At 44.1% G+C, this 17721-nt stretch overlaps 1 protein-coding gene across 2 annotated transcripts in view; it reads right to left on the bottom strand.

Moving 5' to 3' along the window:
- Positions 1-17721, bottom strand: part of PAK5 (p21 (RAC1) activated kinase 5) — a 415486-nt gene that overhangs the window by 3367 nt on the left and 394398 nt on the right. For both annotated transcript variants that reach the window (XM_040248311.1, XM_040248309.1), the window contains 2 exons: positions 3680-3805; positions 1555-1689 (listed from right to left, as the gene is read on the bottom strand). In XM_040248311.1, the coding sequence (XP_040104245.1) occupies positions 1555-1689; positions 3680-3805 (261 nt within the window). The remainder of the gene's footprint in view (positions 1-1554; positions 1690-3679; positions 3806-17721) is intronic.

Here is a 17721-nt window from a genome sequence, read left to right as displayed (position 1 = left end):
ACATACACACACTTATATATTCCATCTGGGAGGAGGGTATGGGAACCCACTCCAGTATTCTTGCCTGGGAAATCCCATGAACAGAGGAGCCTGGTGGGCTACAATCCAGGGGGTTGCAAAGAGTCAGACACTACTGAGAACAGCACATTATTTAACCTGTCCAGTGTTGTAAAATGTTCACACTCTTGTTCAATTCAAGCAGCTTCCCCGCTTTGTTGGAGGTCCACCCAGGCTTCATGAGTGATTGTCCAGGGGCTCTTCCCTAAGGAGTAGGGATAAGGGAAGAGGGGACGCTGTCACAAACAATTCTCTCCCTCTTAGTACCTGGGGGGCAGTGGGATGGTTGGTATTTTTAGGGCTAATCTGTGGAAACAGCTCTCTCAGCAAGCCTAGCCCACTGGTGGCCGCACAGTGGTGGTTCCTTGACTTAGCATCGTTTTTTCTGAGCTTGGCTCTACTTGATGATGCCTGGAAACCAGGAAAGATCCTCGCTGGTTCCCTCACCATGTTGCTCACTGGTGGTGAAGTCGTTCAGTTGTGTCCAACTCTTTGCGACCCCATGGACTGCAGCCCACCAGGCTCCTCCATCCATGGAATTTTCCAGGCAAGAGGACTGGAGTGGGTTGCCATTGCCTTCTCCATGTTGCTCTCTGCCCTGTACTATCGAGCCCTTGTCCACCCTCTGCCATGCCTCATCCTTCACCTTGCTCACTTTGCCCTGGCTGATGGTCTTTGAACTGCTCCTCCCTACACCCGGGATGTTTTTATCCCAGATCTTTGCATAACTCGCTCCTTTTTGCCAATCAGGCTCCAGTCCCTCAACAGGACACCCTTCAACCCTCAGCCAAAACGAACTCTCAGTTCCTTTTCTGCCCTCCTCAGTCATGTCACAGCGTGTTATTCATTTCCTGGCATGTACCACTCTCTAAAATTATTTTGATCATCCATTGTGTGTAGTTTGTTATCTGCTTCCCCAACTAGAATGCAACCCCTCTGAGAGTTAGGAAATGTGGGGCTTTGAGCTGGGATGTCCTGGTCATTAGAACACCCCCCCCCCAGTGTGCCTTAAATTCCCAGTGCAGAAGTGCTGAGAGGCGCCCACCCATGGGAGGGGAGCTCATGTGCCCACTTTCACAGAGGAGCTTCAGAGAGGGAGGGGCAGACTGACTTGCCCAAGGGAGTGAAGAAGAAGAGCAGAGACCTGAACTCAATAACTCTAATTCCATAACAGGCAGCTAATGAGAAGCTACTGCAGCACAGAGAGCTCAGTCTGGTGCTCGGTGACGACCCGGAAGGGTGAGTCAGGGGCGGGACGGGGGATCAAGAGGAAGAGGATACATGTACACTTATAGCTGATTCGTGATGCTGTACAGCAGAAGCTAACAGAGCACTTTAAAGTGACTAAAATGTATATTTAAAAAAAAAAAAACAAGGTCCATGCCTAGAAACCAGGGTCTACTCCCAGATGTGATCTCCTCCCAGTCTTTAACATTTCAGAGCGAGGGAGAAATCAAAGAATGATGTGGAATTTCAGCAATGGGTGTTGCTTCTCACCTTGTGCAGGTCCTTCACTCTTGGAGGTAAGCTGTCCCGGATCCGCCGCATGGCCTGGAGCGGGGGCTCGTTGAAGTAGGGGGGCTCACCATCAATCATCTCGATCACCATGATCCCAAGGGACCAGATGTCCACCTGTTAGGCACAGTGATTATCTCAGGCAAAGAGAACTTTCTGAAAGGTTGAGTATAGCCAGGGAACCCAGTAGATTCATACTCATCCATAAATTCATACGGTATTTGTAACTTCTCAAAATCTACAATTCAGATTTATCGGCTGAACAGTTGAGTGACCAAGTGTTTGATACTGGTCTTTGCCTGCTTTTTAAAGGCAACTTCAGTGAAGATTCTGACACTTAGGTACATGTGAATGTCTTACTACTCTGAAGTTCAGAACCTTTAAAAAAAATCCTGTTTTTTATCAGGTCAGATGAGAAAACCATTCAAAGTTTTATGTTACAAACAGAGAAGAAAACTACATTTAAACCATAAATAAAATAAGAAAAGTTTTTGGCATATTCATAACAAACTCCAAAGAGCTACGCTGCACAACACAATATATCCTGATTCTTTTATTAAGTTGATTTTTTAAGCTCTTTGCTGCAGTATTTAGGTTTTTCCCTTTGTGTTTTATCACTCTGAAGCAGTGTACACAAAACTGTATTCTGTAAAACCATTGTCAGGGACTGGAGGAAAGGAAACAGAGAGATGACAAGCAATCCTTCCCAGTTAAAGAATGGGAAGTCAGGGCAATGAGGTGCCAGGGCTGCTATAAATTCCCAGGCTCTGGCGGCTCCCTCGTCCCTCATTACACCTCTTATCAGTTAGCTGCATTCCTTCTCTCGCCCAGAAGTGACCTCCACTGAGAGCTGATGCTCTCAGGACCACGATGAGATAAGCAAGAGGCATACTTATCCAAGGGCAGCACACCAGGGAGGGAGAGTCTGCAGGGAGTCCGGCTGCTGTCCTCCGCTCACTGGCCCACGACCCCGCCTCTGGAATCCCCCTTCAGGACTGGTCCCTGCACCACAGTGTTTCGAAATGCCGTGTGCCCAGGCAAATGTGCTCCTTGCCTCCTTGTGTGTGCGTATCTCAGAGCTTTACTCACACCGTTCCCTTCCCCGAAGGCCCTCCTCCACTTCTGCCCCTCATTTTACGTATCCAAACCTTGTCCCTTAATAGATTAGGAGCAGGTATGGGAGCAACTTAAGTGTCCATCAACAGATGAATGGATAAAAAAAGACATGGTATATATACAACGGAACATTAGTTGTAAAAAGGAATGAAATGCTACCATTTGCAATAACACAGATGGACTTGGAAGGTATTATGTTAAGTGAAGAAAGTCAGACAGAGAAAGACAAATACTGTATGACATCAATTATGTGCAGAATCTAAAAAATGCAACAAACCAGTGAATAAAACAAAAAAGAACCAGACTAATAGATATAGAGAACAAACTTATGGTTACAAGTGGGAAGAGGGAAGGAGGGAGGGGCAATAAGGGGACAGGAGAATTAAAAAAAACCCAGAAGGTGACTATGGGATTATATGGAATCATATGTGTGAAATTTTTTTGAAAATTGTAAATTGTACAATTTAAAGAATCATTTAATAAAAAAGACAATTTTAAAAGATTTAAAAGTCAGTAACAACAAAAATAGATTATGAGAGGTTATTTCCTTTCCAGAACAAACAGAATTTGTGCCATATTTTAAAATGTGTTTCAATATTCATATATAATTTTTGCAATGGGAAAACATTATTTTTTACCCAAATATTCACCCCAATCTGTGGAGTTTTCTCTGACCCTGTATCCTCTGAACATACCTGCTCATCTGTGAGTCTCCAGGCACTTTTCAGGTTGCAGTGGCCTGAAAAGATGAGAGCTGGAGTGCCTCTTCCCCACTGCCCATCTGGGTCCTAAGCACATAGCTCAATCAATGCTGCTGTGACACCCCCAGGGTGGACAGACTCTCTTCTGCCACAACTTGCTCTGTGAAAAGCCTAGTGAATGTGGAGTTAAAAGTCATCAAGCTGGTCTCCGGGGGTCATTAACGAGCTCAGAACCCTTGCATCTCAGCGAGGCCCTGCCCACTCGCCAGCAACGACCATCACCCCCTTACCTCTGTCCCATATGGCAGCCTAGAAATCACCTCGGGTGCCATCCAATAGGGTGTACCAACCAGTGATTTCCTCTTCGGCACCTCTTTGGAAACTTGAGCACAGAAACCAAAGTCAGACAGCTTGATCTGAAAAGGAAAGGAATGCAACAAATTAACTGTTTAAAAATACTGGCTTCAACATCTGGGGCAAGATGGAAGGACCTAGAGATTTTCATACTAATGAAGTAAGTCAGAAAGAGAGAGACAAATACCACCTATGGTCTCACTTATATGTGGAACCTAGAACAAATGATACAAATGAACTTATCTATGAAAAAGAAACAGACTCAGGCAGAGTTGTGGTTGCCAGGGAGGGGGGGATGGGCAGATGGGGGGTTGGGATCAGCAGATGCAAAGGACATTGCAAGATGGACAAACAGCAAGGTCCTGCTGTATAGCACAGGGAACTGTACTCAGTATCATGACAAACCACAATGGAGGAGAATATGAAAAAGAAAATATATACACACTTATATATACACACATGTAGAACTGAACCACTTTGCCAAATAACAGAAATTAAGGCAACAGTGTAAATCAACTATATTTCAATAAAATAAATCTTAAAAATATACTGGCTTCAAAATGTAGAAATATAACAAAAGTTTCCATTTCATCTTATCATACACAGGCCTTGGATATATCAGAGAAGAGGCTCTCAGACCCTTTCGTTGGAAAAGCACAACCCATTTTACTGAAAAAAACTCTCATGGCCCCACCAGGACTGACTTTCTTTCTTTTTTTTTTTTTAATTTCTTTTTTTATTTTACTTTACAATTCTGTATAGGTTTTGTATTTAGCTGCTGCTATCTTTTTATACAATCATGAAATAATATAATACACCCAAAACAAGAAACTCATCAAAATTCAAGGCCACTACTTCCATTTAATGTAAGAGAGATAAGAAAGCCTTCCTCAGTGATCAATGCAAAGAAATAGAGAAAAACAACAGAATGGGAAAGACTAGAGATCTCTTCATACTAATTTTTTCTAAGGAAATTAGAGATACCAAGGGAACATTTCATGCAAAGATGGGCTCGATAAAGGACAGAAATGGTATGGACCTAACAGAAGCAGAAGATATTAAGAAGAGGTGGCAAGAATACACAGAAGAACTGTACAAAAAAGAGCTTCATGACCCAGATAATCATGATGGTTTTATCACTCACCTAGAGCCAGACATCCTGGAATGTGAAGTCAAGTGGGCCTTAGAAAGCGTCACTATGAAAAAAGCTAGAGGAGGTGGTGGAATTCCAGGGGAGCTGTTTCAAATCTTGAAAGATGACGCTGTGAAAGTGCTGCACTCAATATGCCAGCAAATTTGGAAAACTCAGCAGTGGCCACAGGACTGGAAAAGGTCAGTTTTCATCCCAATCCCAAAGAAAGGCAACGCCAAAGAATGCTCAAACTACTGCACAATTGCACTCATCTCACACGCTAGTAAAATAATGCTCAAAATTCTCCAAGCCAGGCTTCAGCAACATGTGAACTGTGAATTTCCAGATGTTCAAGCTGGTTTTAGAAAAGGTAGAGGAACCAGAGATCAAATTGCCAACATCCACTGGATCATGGAAAAAGCAAGATAGTTCCAGAAAAACATCTATTTCTGCTTTATTGACTATGCCAAAGCCTTTGACTGTGTGGATCACAATAAACTGTGGAAAATTCTGAGAGAGATGGGAATACCAGACCACCTGACTTGCCTCTTGAGAAATCTGTATGCAGGTCAGGAAGCAACAGTTAGAGCTGGACATGGAACAACAGACTGGTTCCAAATAGGAAAAGGAGTACGTCAAGGCTGTACATTGTCACCCTGCTTATTTAACTTCTATGCAGAGTACATTATGAGAAACGCTGGGCTGGAAGAAGCACAAGCTGGAATCAAGAATGCCGGGAGAAATATCAATAGCCTCAGATCGGCAGATGACACCACCCTTATGGCAGAAAGTGAAGAGGAACTAAAAAGCCTCTTGATGAAAGTGAAAGAGGAAAGTGAAAAAATTGGCTTAAAGGTCAACATTCAGAAAACGAAGATCATGGCTTCTGGTTCCATCACTTCATGGGAAATAGATGGGGAAACAGTGGAAACGGTGTCAGACTTTATTTTTGGGGGCTCCAAAATCATTGCAGATGGTGATTGCAGCCATGAAATTAAAAGACCCTTACTCCTTGGAAGGAAAGTTATGACCAACCTAGATAGCATATTGAAAAGCAGAGACATTACGTTGCCAACAAAGGTCCGTCTAGTCAAGGCTATGGTTTTTCCTGTGGTCATGTATGGATGCGAGAGTTGGACTGTGAAGAAAGCTGAGTGCCGAAGAATTGATGCCTTTGAAGTGTGGTGTTGGAGAAGACTCTTGAGAGTCCCTTGGACTGCAAGGAGATACAACCAGTCCATTGTGAAGGAGATCAGTCCTGGGTGTTCTTTGGAAGGACTGATGCTAAAGCTGAAACTCCAATACTTTGGCCACATCATGCGAAGAGTTGACTCACTGGAAAAGACTCTGATGCTGGGAGGGATTGGGGGCAGGAGGAGAAGGGGACAACAGAGGATGAGACGGCTAGATGGCATCACCGACATGATGGACATGAGTTTGGGTGAACTCCGGGAGTTGGTGATGGGCAGGGAGGCCTGGTGTGCTGCAATTCATGGGGTCGCAAAGGGTTGGACAAGACTGAGTGACTGAACTGAACTGATGATGCTTTAGTGCGAATAAAGCGCTAGTCACAAAGCGAGTTTTGTACAAACTGCTACACTTTAGGTTTTTTTCCACTGAACACATTTGGATTTCTAAGTACCCTGAGATGATTCAAATAACCAACCTCATTTCTATTTTTGAATTATTGCCAGACCCCACTTGTAAAGGATGCTGGAACAGCACAGTAGGCACAGGCTACCCTTTTCTTTTGGTTTTCCTCCTCTCTCAGGATAAGTCAAGTTGCCAATGGAAATATGGGCATAGAAACTGAGTGTTAACAATTAGTTATTAGGAGTTCAAAGTGTTCAATTTAATTACCCATTGTGCATGCACATATGTTGTTTATTTTAGAGTTCATCCAAAAAGAAAACCCTGAGATTTCTTGCCCAGAGCTTTTAAGAATATTCTCAAGAACACATCGCATCGTTAGGCACCCTGTCAGATTATGTATTCCAGGTGACCAGGATTCAGTTTATTTCTGGGAGGCCTGATTCCTGCTCCCGATGACTGGATCTGATTGGAGAGGATTGTTACTTAGGATTATTGGTGATAACCGAATGCATTAAAAAATGCTTCAGGCATTGTTTGGCAATGTTTCAGAATGGTGATTTGAAGTGAAAATTGCCATAAATCAAAAGTATGGTCTCTAAGGTACAAATTCTCCCTTGATTCTCTTTATACGTCTCTGAACTGTTTTCAGTCTTTTTTCTGGCTCTGGCTCTGCTGCCCACAGCTTAATACTGGGGCTTCCTGGAGTTCAGGTCCCAGCGCTCATCTCTTCTCTTTTTATGTGCTTCTGCTAGATACTTTTTTTCCCTCCCAGGCTTAATGCAGATTTCTCTCCTTCATTCTAAAACTACACATCCATCCAGTATAAGTTTCTACGTGGAGTTAATTCTTGTGAAGGGTGTAAGGTCCATGTCTAGATTTATTTTTGAGCATGTGGATATCCAGTTGCTCTGGTACCATTTGTTGAAAAGACTGTCTTTGCTCCATTGTGTTGTCTTCAGTTGTGTCCAACTCTTTGTGACCCTATGGACTGTGACCCTGCCAGGCTCCTCTGTCCATAGGATTCTTCAGGAAAGAATACTGGAGTGGCTTGCCATGCCCTTCCCCAGGGGATCTTCCCGACTCAGAGATCACACCCACATCTCAGGCATCGCCTGCCTCTCCAGGCGTGTTCTTTCGCACTGGTGCCACCTAGGAAGTCCTGTGCTGCCTTTACACCCTGTCAAAGGTCAGGTGACTCTGTTTATGTGGGTCTATTCCTGGACTGTCTCATCTGTTTTATTGGTCTGATGATGGACAGGGAAGCCTCATGTGCCACGGTCCATGGGGTTGCAAAGAGCTGGACATGACTGAGCAAGTGAACTGAACTGATAAACTTTCGAATCAATTGTCAATACCTACAAAACAACTCACTGAGATTTTGACTGAAGATTTTATTGAATGTATGGGTCAGGTTGGAAAGAACATCTTGACAGTACTGAGCCCTTCCTATCCTGCAACCTTATTAGACTCACTGGTTAGTTCTAGTTTTTCTTGTTGATTCTTTCAGATTTTCTACGTAGGTGATCATGTCATCTATGATCAAAGAGAGTTTTAATTTCTTCTTTCTCAATCTGTATACATTGTATCCCTTTTCTTATTTTATTGCATCAGCTAGTGCTTCCAGTATGCTGTTGAAAAAGAATGGTGAAAGGGGACATCTTTGCCTTTTTCCTAAACTTAGTGTGAAAGCATATTCAATACTTAAGCATGTCTCAAGGCTCTGATCACTTCTCACCTTCCCTAGAATTTTTCTTAGGAGCCCTTGTTGATCTACCTGATCTCCAAATTTGTGAAAATTTAGCACTCATTTACCTTTGAACTGTCTTCCAGTGCTGATTTTGTCACTCCAGCTAGGGATGACATTGCTCAGGGGCAATAGATCTTTTAATTGTGAAGCCATACTATGTTTGTTAAGATCTGGGAAAGCAGTAGGTACATAAAAAATGCGTGCTATTAGATCGACTTTATTTGATGTTGACATATATATGAGTTTTTATATACAGAATATGGCTTCCCCAATGGCCGAGTGGGTAAAGAATCTATCTGCAATGCAGGAGAGAGACACAGGAGACATGGGTTTGATCCCTAGGTTGGGAAGATCCCCTGGAGGAGGAAATGGCAACACACGTCAGTATTCTTGCCTGGAAATTCCCATGGACAACAGAGCCTTGAGGGCTACAGTTCAAAGACTTGCAAAGAGTCACACAGGATTGTGCATATACAATATACACACATACATGAGACAGGAGATTACACGACAAAGATACATTGTTTTTCCTTCTAAAATCAGCACTGACTTACCTAAGACTACTGCTTCTAGAATCAAAGCTGTAACACAGATGAAATGGAGGTAATGTTTTGGAAATTATCAATGTGTGTTTTTTTTTTTCTTTTTCCATTTCCTTATTCATGATCTTCTCACCAATCAGGCCAGGACTTGGGGAGTGTGGTTTGGGGTGGGACTCCATCAAATTGAATTGCTCCAGATGGAATGTTAGAGAGAAAGCTGGTTTAACAGAGAGATGATTTTTTTCAATTGCTTTGGCATATCAAGAATCATACCCAGATGCTTCAGACCATATAATTTCCATGTGGTATAAAGAAGAGTGCCCTGGGAATTCCCTCACAGTCCAGTGGTCAGGACTTGGCACTTTCATCGCTGGGGCCTGGGTTCAACCACTCAGGGAACTAAGATCCTACAAGCCACATGGTGTGGCAAAAACAGAAAGAGTGGTCTGTGGCCACGGCAGCTGGTCCATAATTCTTGTTGCCCTATTGTAAAAGGCGTCTACAGTTCTGAGAAGTGAAAACCGTTTTAGCCCATCACTTTTAGCCTAGGATTATTTGCAGAACAGGACAAAGAACAGTGACTTATATCAGGCCCTGATTCTTTGTTATACATCACTTCTAACCATTTCAAGCTTTAAAAATATCTGAGTAGCACAAACCCCCCACACAAACAAGGGAGAGAAGACACATGCCTCTATGTTCAGAGGTAACAGTAAACATATTCAATAACCAGATTCATCTAGACCATTCAGAATCTAGACATTAAGCTGAGCACATTTGTGGAGGTATCCTGAGGCTATTACCATCTTTAATGAGGCAAAAGGAGTCCTGGTACAGGGTTGGGCTCAAGGGGGATAACACTCCAGTGAATGGAAACAGTGGCTATTAACCAACAAGCATGAGAAAATTGCAACATTTTAACAATGGGTATAGATAAGGGGCTTCCCTGGTATCTCAGCCAGGAAAGAATCCACCTGCAGTGCAGGAGACTCTGGTTTGATTCCTGGGTCGGGAAGATCCCCTGGCGAAGGGATAGGTTACTCACTCAAGTATTCTTGGGCTTCCCTTGTGGCTCAGATGGCAAAGAATTGCCTGCAATGTGGGAGACCTGGGTTAGATCCTTGGGTTGGGAAGATGCCCTGGAGGAGGGCATGGCAACCCAGTCCAGTGTTCTCGCCTGGAGAATCCCCACGGACAGAGGAACCTGGTGGGCTACAGTCCATGGGTCACAAAGAGTTGGACACGACTGAGCAACTAAGCACAACAGAAGTAAGGTGGCTCAGGGGTAAAGCACCCGCCTGCCAATGCAGGAGATGCCACAGCGGGTTCAATCCCTGGGTCAGGAAGATCCCCTGGAGAAGGAAATGGTACCTCACTCCAGTATTCTTGTCAGGAAAATCCCATGGACAGAGGAGCCTGGTGGGCTACAGGCCATGGGGTCACAAAGAGTCAGAAACAACTGAGCGCCTGAGCATGTGTGCAAAGATACAGCGATGAAACCCCATTGCACACCAGCCTTGGGTGCGCCCAACGTGGCCTTGATGGAGAGATGGCACAGTAGAGTAGGTGGAAATGAACCTGAGGCAATGCTACTGGCTTCCATCATGGCCTTTGTGTGGTGTGCAGGGGTGTAGAAGCTTCTCTCCTCCAGATCTTAGTGAAGGAATGGGGAAGCACCCAGCACAAGCCTATGGTTGACAGGAGGGCCAGTCCCAAGGATAGTTTTCAAGACTTGAGGGAAGAGGGACTTCCCTGGTGATCCAGTGGCTAGGATTACAAGCTCCTAATGGGGGGAGGGGGGCCTGGATTCCATCCCTGGTCAGGGAACTAGATCCCACACACCACAACTGAAAACCATTCTATGTGCTACAACTTAAAAGGATACTTCAGGCTGCAGTGAAGATAGAAGAGCCCGAGTGCTACAGCTAAGACCCATGCAAACAAATACACATTAAAAGAAGACTTGAGGAAAGAGGCTGGAGTAAAATTTTGCAGAGAAGCCTTCCTGGAAAGTCCAGCAGCTGATGGGACCAGTTAACGCTCACTGGTCACTGGCCCAGATAGCAGAAGAGGCTGTTATGATAAGGCAGGGACCATCAGATGGTCCCTGACACAAGAAGATGGATTGTGTCTCCTTCACGCCAAGATCCCACAACCCCCATTTGTCTCCATTCTGAGGAGGATAGGGGTGGGAGGTGGAAAGAAGGAACAGGTGGTAGCCAAATCTGAAAGACAGGTTTTAGAGGAATCAGTTGAACTTGATAGACAATGTTTAAATTGTATAAGCAGACTAAATTTAATAGACTGAATTAAAATTCAGTTAAAATTTTTTCTAGCCACTGGGGCTTTATGCAGAAGTCACGATTAATTTTAAGAAAGAGAGAAGCTATATATAATTGTGTGTGTGTGTGTGTGTGTGTGTGTGTAGTTATTTCCAAAGCTCAAGCATGAGTAAATTTGCAACTCTATTACACAGATAGGAGAGCAGGGACAATTTTGCTAATATATTTTGTTTGCCTGTAAATTTAAGAAACCCGAATGATTAAGGAGGTGAACGTATCAACATTTTCATATTGGCAGTTTTAATTTCAGTATCTCGTGTGGTTTTCTTTTCACAGACATTAAAAGAAGATACCAAGCCTGAGAGACTAATAATTATCTCCCTGACAAAATGTAAGATCAGAAATGGAAACTCAACACTTGGAAGCCAGTCTTGATCTTCTGTTGTAGGAGTATAAGTGTTTTTGCATGATTTTTTTTTTTACTCATCCAAGTATATAAAAGAGACAATTTTCTGAAAGTACATAATTGCATGCAACATTCATCCAAATAAATCTGCAAGTAGATAATGAAAATTCAAGGAATGAGTATAATAAAACACTGTAGGCAGTTCTTAAAAGCAAATCACAGAGACTGTAGGCTGAGCCTTAGTTTAGATAGGATTGTACAATGCAGGTACTTAGGAAACCACATATACCTTACGAAGAGAACCGAACTGAGCATGTTGCCCACCACCAAACAGGAGATGTAGCTGGTTCCACAGGGGCCAGACAAGGAACTGGAGCTTAGAACTCAGACAAAGCTGTTACTTAAACCTGAGCTCTTATCCATGTCAACGCATTCCAGCTAGGAGTCAGAAAGTGTTAGTCGCTCAGTCATGTCTGACTCTTCGGGACCCCATGGACTCTAACCTGCCAGGCTCTTTGTCCATGGGATTCTCTAGGCAAGAATGGTGGAGTGGGTTGCCATGCCCTTCTCCAGGGGATCTTCCTGACCTAGGGATCAAACCCGGGTGTCCTATAATGCAGGCAGATTCTTTACTGTCTGAGACACCAATCAGGGCCCCATAAAAACTTGCAAGAGGGGGAGCAAAAGAGACTCTACCCATAAGATAAGTTTAAAACAGAGTGTAAAACCCTTGTTTTGTGAATTGTATGGGCACTAAAGAACTGCTACATCTGCTCCAGGTTTTTGCTAAGGCAGAAAGATGGATGCTTTTGTGCCTTTGTTCCTGGGTGCTTCCTGCAAGGCAATGGTGCTGCTATCATCAGCTGGAGATTTCTCAGAGATGCACCCCACCTGACTGAATCAGAATATCCGAGACAAGGGCCCAGGAATATTTTTGCCAAGGTCTCCAGGGGTTTTAATGGTCACTGAAGTCTGAGAACCTGTTTTAAAAAGAGCAACGACCCCCGAACAAAGGAACTGAGAGAAGTAATAGAAGGGGCCAGACTGATGATGACGCCTACAGCTGAAGGACCGCTTTCTCAGCAGCCTCGGCCTAGAGGAGAGGGAAGCCATTGCAGCAGCTGAGCTGCAAAGGCCTGGCAGCCCCAGGCAGCCCCTCTGCCTTCTGATGGAGCTCAGAGCATGGTAGTAACTTGCCCCAAACTGTACCACAGAGTTAGTGAAAACTCAACCCTGGGCTCTCCTGACTTTTCATGCTGTGCTCCCTGCATTAGAAAATGGGAGTGTTTGCGTCTGTCTCAGAGACTATTGGAAAGGAATGAATGTAACCAAGCTATCTAACATGCCTGACTCTCTATTTAAGAAGAGCTTTTGGGAGATCATATTCAGATCTTCTTCTAAAGGTAAAATTCTAACAATTTGAGGATCCAGGAAAACAATACCAAAGAATTAACTGAGCTGGTGGAGACACTGTAAAGCGAGGAGCATACGCCCTTGGTGAAGAGACACTGACGTCCAGCCGACTGTCAGGGGCCCCGGCAGAGGACTTGGGGAGCATTCACAGGTTCTGGGTGCCAGTCTAGCTCCCCTTACTTATCCTTTGATCCTCCCTTCAAATCCTATAGGAGAAAGGGAACAAACATATTTGCTATTTCTGGCACTAAGTTAGCTTGGGCCCCTCCTCCCCAAAAGCAAACGCTGAGATAAGGATTCAGTGTAAGTCATGTACTGGGGAGACACAGGAATCACTCGCAGTGAAATGGAGAACTAGAACAGGAAAGGGAAGGCAGTCATTCAAGGACTAATCAGCAAGCAAGCTACCACCTTGGGAACGAGAGCTCAACCCTGTCGAGGATGTCTGGGAGACTGCGCATAAGGTGTCCTCAGGGCTGTTCCATCCAAGGGTGAGACAACTCAGGTATTCAAACATAAGTTTCCATCACTTTTTCAGGGCTGCCTCTGGGGAGTGTGGAGGCTAATTCCTTTGGAATTTCTAGCCTGCTTTGTACTGGAAGAGCAGACTACAGTGTCCAGAGAAAGTCTCCAAGCAGAGAGATGCAAGTGGTGGCATTTGAAGGTGGAGTTAGTAAGGGCTGACCTGGCATCACGTGAGTGGGGCACCAGCAACATTTGCACCATGGTGCCATTCATCCCCATCATACCACCTCCATTCTGTGAAGTCAGAAACAGTGTTTTTAAGTGAGAGAGGAATCTGAAATTTCGTGTGAAATTTCCTAATTCTTAAAGTGTGGCAGCCAATTTATAGTAAAAAGACTACAAAGATCACTAGTAAATGTCTCTTTTTAATAGATGCATTCATTGGGCTTAGGAAGATATGGGTTTGATTTCCATTTCAGCCAATGAATTTGATAAAAGTTAGTCACTCACTGTCTAGTGGCCCCTAAGTATCATCTCTTAAATGCAAACCCCAGGCCAAGGAAAAATCATGGATGAATTTACTCAACTTTTAACTGCAGGGGCTGGGGGTGGGGATAGCCTTCATTCTGGGCATCTACCTTGCACCTGGTTTACCTCTCATGGCTATATACTAATTACTTCATGTAACTCTTACAACCACTCTATAACATGTTATTTATTTTCCTTTTCAAACCTCAAACATCACTCTTTAAACACCCCTGCTTAACACAAATTAGTGACTCACTAGATATTATTTCTATCATGGACAAATAGTGAACAATTTATTTTCAGTTGATAACAAATAATTTCCCTTGTAGTCTCTGAGGAGGCCAGAAAGGATTCATCCTCTTAAATGTGAGCAATTCACTGTTTTTTTGTTTTTTTTTTTTTTTACTTTCTTTATTGGCGGATAACTGCTTTATAATATTCTGTTGGATTCTGCCATATCTCAATATGAATCAGCCACTCCCTTCTGAATCTCCCACCCATCTCCTTCCCCACCCCACCCCTCTGTGTTGTCACAGAACACTGGGTTGGGGTCCCTGTGTCCCACAACAAATTCTCACTTGCTATCTCTTTTACATATGGTCACGTATATGTTTCCATGCTCCTCTCAATTTGGCCCACATTTTGAAATATATATGTAGGTTCATGCTGCTGCTGCTGCTAAGTCTCTTCAGTCGTGTCCGACTCTGTGCAACCCCATAGATGGCAGCCCACCAGGCTCCACCATCCTTGGGATTCTCCAGGCAAGAACACTGGAGTGGGTTGCCATTTCCTTCTCCAATGCATGAAAGTGAAAAGTGAAAGTGCAGTCGCTCAGTCCTGTCCGAGGCTTAGTGACCCCATGGACTGCAGCCTACGAGGCTCCTCCGTCCCTGGGATTTTCCAGGCAAGAGTACTGGAGTGGGGTGCATTGCCTTCTCCGATATAGGTTCATAGGAGGTTGCAAAGAAAGGTGCATCCAGTTCTCCCTATATATTAGCATCTTATACACTATGGAGGGCTTCCCTGGTGGCTCAGAGGTTAAAGCGTCTGCCTGCAATGTGGGAAACCTGGGTTCGATCCCTGGATCAGGAAGATCCCCTGGAGAAGGAAATGGCAACCCACTCTAGTATTCTTGCCTGGTGTATCCCATGGACGGAGGAGCCTGGTAGGCTACAGTCCATGGGGTTGCAAAGAGTCGGACACGACTGAGTGACTTCACTCACTCACTTCACATACACTATGGCACAATATCAACACCAAGAAATTGATGGACAGTCCATAGAGCTCACTCAGATTTCACTAGTTATATATGAACTCACTTGTGTATGTTGTGTGTGTGTGTGTCTGTGTGGGTACTCTGCAGTTTTATCACATTGTAGTCTTATACAACTACTATCACAAATTGATAACCAACAGTAACATCACTATAAAATGATGATGCTTTATAGCACACACTCCCAATCTGTAACCCCGGCAACCACTAGTTTGCTGTACATCTCCATATTTATGTTATTTCACAAATGTTACGTAAGTGGAATTATGCACTGTGTATCCTTTTGAGTTTGAAATTTCCTTGAGGTTCATCCAAATTCATGAATGTGTCACTCATTCCTTCCTCTTTTTCCTTCCGTAGTATTCCCTGGTATAAACACGCCACAGGTTGTTTAGCCATCATTCATCTTCAGAAGGACATTTGCATATTTTCTGGTTTGGAGCTATGATGACTAAAAGTGCCATAAACATTTGTGTGCAAGCTTATGTGTGGAAACAAGTTTCCGTTTCTTTGGAATATATGCCTAAGAGTGAGACTGCTGTCACATAGTAGCAAGTCCGTTTTCAGTTTTGAAAGGAACTGCTTCACCATTTGTCAAGAGTGGCTCTACATTTTACATCTGTACCAGCAGTGTATGAATCAGTGGTGGTATCACTGCTTTTCATTTTACCTGCTCTTAGAGGTGTGCAATGCTATCTCATAGTTTCAACTTACAGTTCTCTCAGGACTGATGATGCTGAATATCTCCCAACAGGAAGAGAACCCAGCATACCTGTGTGATAGCCAATATTTCTAAAATTGCCAACAATACTGTCCCTGAGATCTTCTTATCATATGATTCAATTCTCCTCCCACTCAGGAGGGTTTTATGTTTCTTCCCCCAGAGTCTGGAGGAAGAGACACTGTGAGACTCTGAGGTCATAAAAATGCCCTACTCCCACCCTGTTTTCTTGGCACACTAGCTCGCGGACCCCAGCCCCCATGCTGTGAGGAAGGCCACGTGGAGAGGCCCGATGGTAGGGTGCTAGAGGACAGTCCCAGCGAAGCGTGCAGTCACCAGTCAGTGCAAGTACCTGACATGTGCCCGGAAAGGACGTACAGATGTCTCATCTGACAAGTCCCTACCCTGAGGCCAGCCAACTCTCAGAGCCAAGTGAGAATGCTAAAATGACCTTTGACTTAAAATCACGTGATTCATTATTATGACAATAAACAAATATGTCTTCTGCACTATAGAATGCTATAAAAACTCCAATAGGTTAGTATAAATGATACTCTCAGCCTTTTCTTGGAGTAGCCACACTCCCTCTCTGCTCTCTTTTTAAGAAACACAGTTTCCTTTCTCTGTAGTAGGTGGAGTCAATAGGGAGCCCTGTTCTGAAATGCGGATGAGCTCACTCTGGCCAACACACAGAGCCAAGCTCCGCCGCACACACTGTGCTTCCTCTTCCGGGGCTGCACTCAGTCCTGACGGCCACAGGCCCCGCTCCCTGACGCGTCTCCGTTGTCACCACCCGCCACAGAGGGACCTTCTCTGACAGCCTCTGCAGGCTCTCTACTGTCCACCCTCTTTACCGGCTTAAATCAAGGACTCATAGAAAACTTGGAAGGTATCACCTTCCCTGTCTGGTGGTGATTTTATTTGTATGTTTATCTCTCTGTTTATGATCACACCCTGATATCAGGGCTTCCCTGACAGATCAGTTGGAAAAGAATCTGCCTGCAATGCTAGAGACCCTGGTTTGATTCGTGGGTCAGGAAGATCCCCTGGAGAAGGGAGGGGCTACCCACTTCAGTCTTCTCAGGCTTCCCTGGTGGCTCAGCTGGTAAAGAATCTGCCTGCAATGCAGGAGACCTGGGTTCGATCCCTGGGTTGGGAAGATCCCCTGGAGCAGGGAAAGGCTACCCACTCCAGTATCCTGGCCTGGAGAATTCTGTGGACTGTATAGTCCATAGGATCATAAAGAGTCAGACACGACTGAGCGACTTTCACTTTACGATCACACCCCTAGCTGCTTAGAATAAACTGAATGAAATTAGTGATTTTGCTTTACTCATCCTTAGGACCTTGCACAGAGTTGGACATGACTTGAAGTGATTTAACATGCATGCATGCTTATATAAAATACACATATATACATGGAAATATGGAAAATGGGATTATGGGTGATCTTTGTTTTATCCTTTATACTTTTCCGAATTTGCTGGATTTTCTGCAATAAAATCAACAATTTTTTTTTTTTTAATGAAGAAAAGCTGAAGTGCTTGGGAAGCTTCTTCTGGCTACCCTCTGATCATTCCTGGGCAATTCTGATGTGACATGGATGTTTTCCATGTGAGCGAGGATGCTGGGTGGTAAAAGACAGGTGCATTAAAGGGACACTGGCTCCATTCATCCAGGGACTATTACATCTGGTGGGAGTTTAGGAAGATTATTGTTTAGTCGCTAAGTTGTGTTCCATTCTTTTTGTGACTCCATGGAAACGGCCTAAATAGCAAAACTTCAAAACTCTTCTAACTAAGTCTTCCTGGGAACATCAACTCATTCCTTCCATGGCTGTTGGTCCACGGTGCTTTGTACCCTGGTGTGGCTGATA

The sequence above is a fragment of the Oryx dammah genome, unplaced genomic scaffold, assembly GCF_014754425.2.
Source record: "Oryx dammah isolate SB20612 unplaced genomic scaffold, SCBI_Odam_1.1 HiC_scaffold_10, whole genome shotgun sequence".
Lineage (NCBI taxonomy): Eukaryota > Metazoa > Chordata > Mammalia > Artiodactyla > Bovidae > Oryx > Oryx dammah.
The sequence above is the reverse complement of the archived record's forward strand: the minus strand, read 5'-3'. Positions and strand labels throughout refer to the sequence as shown.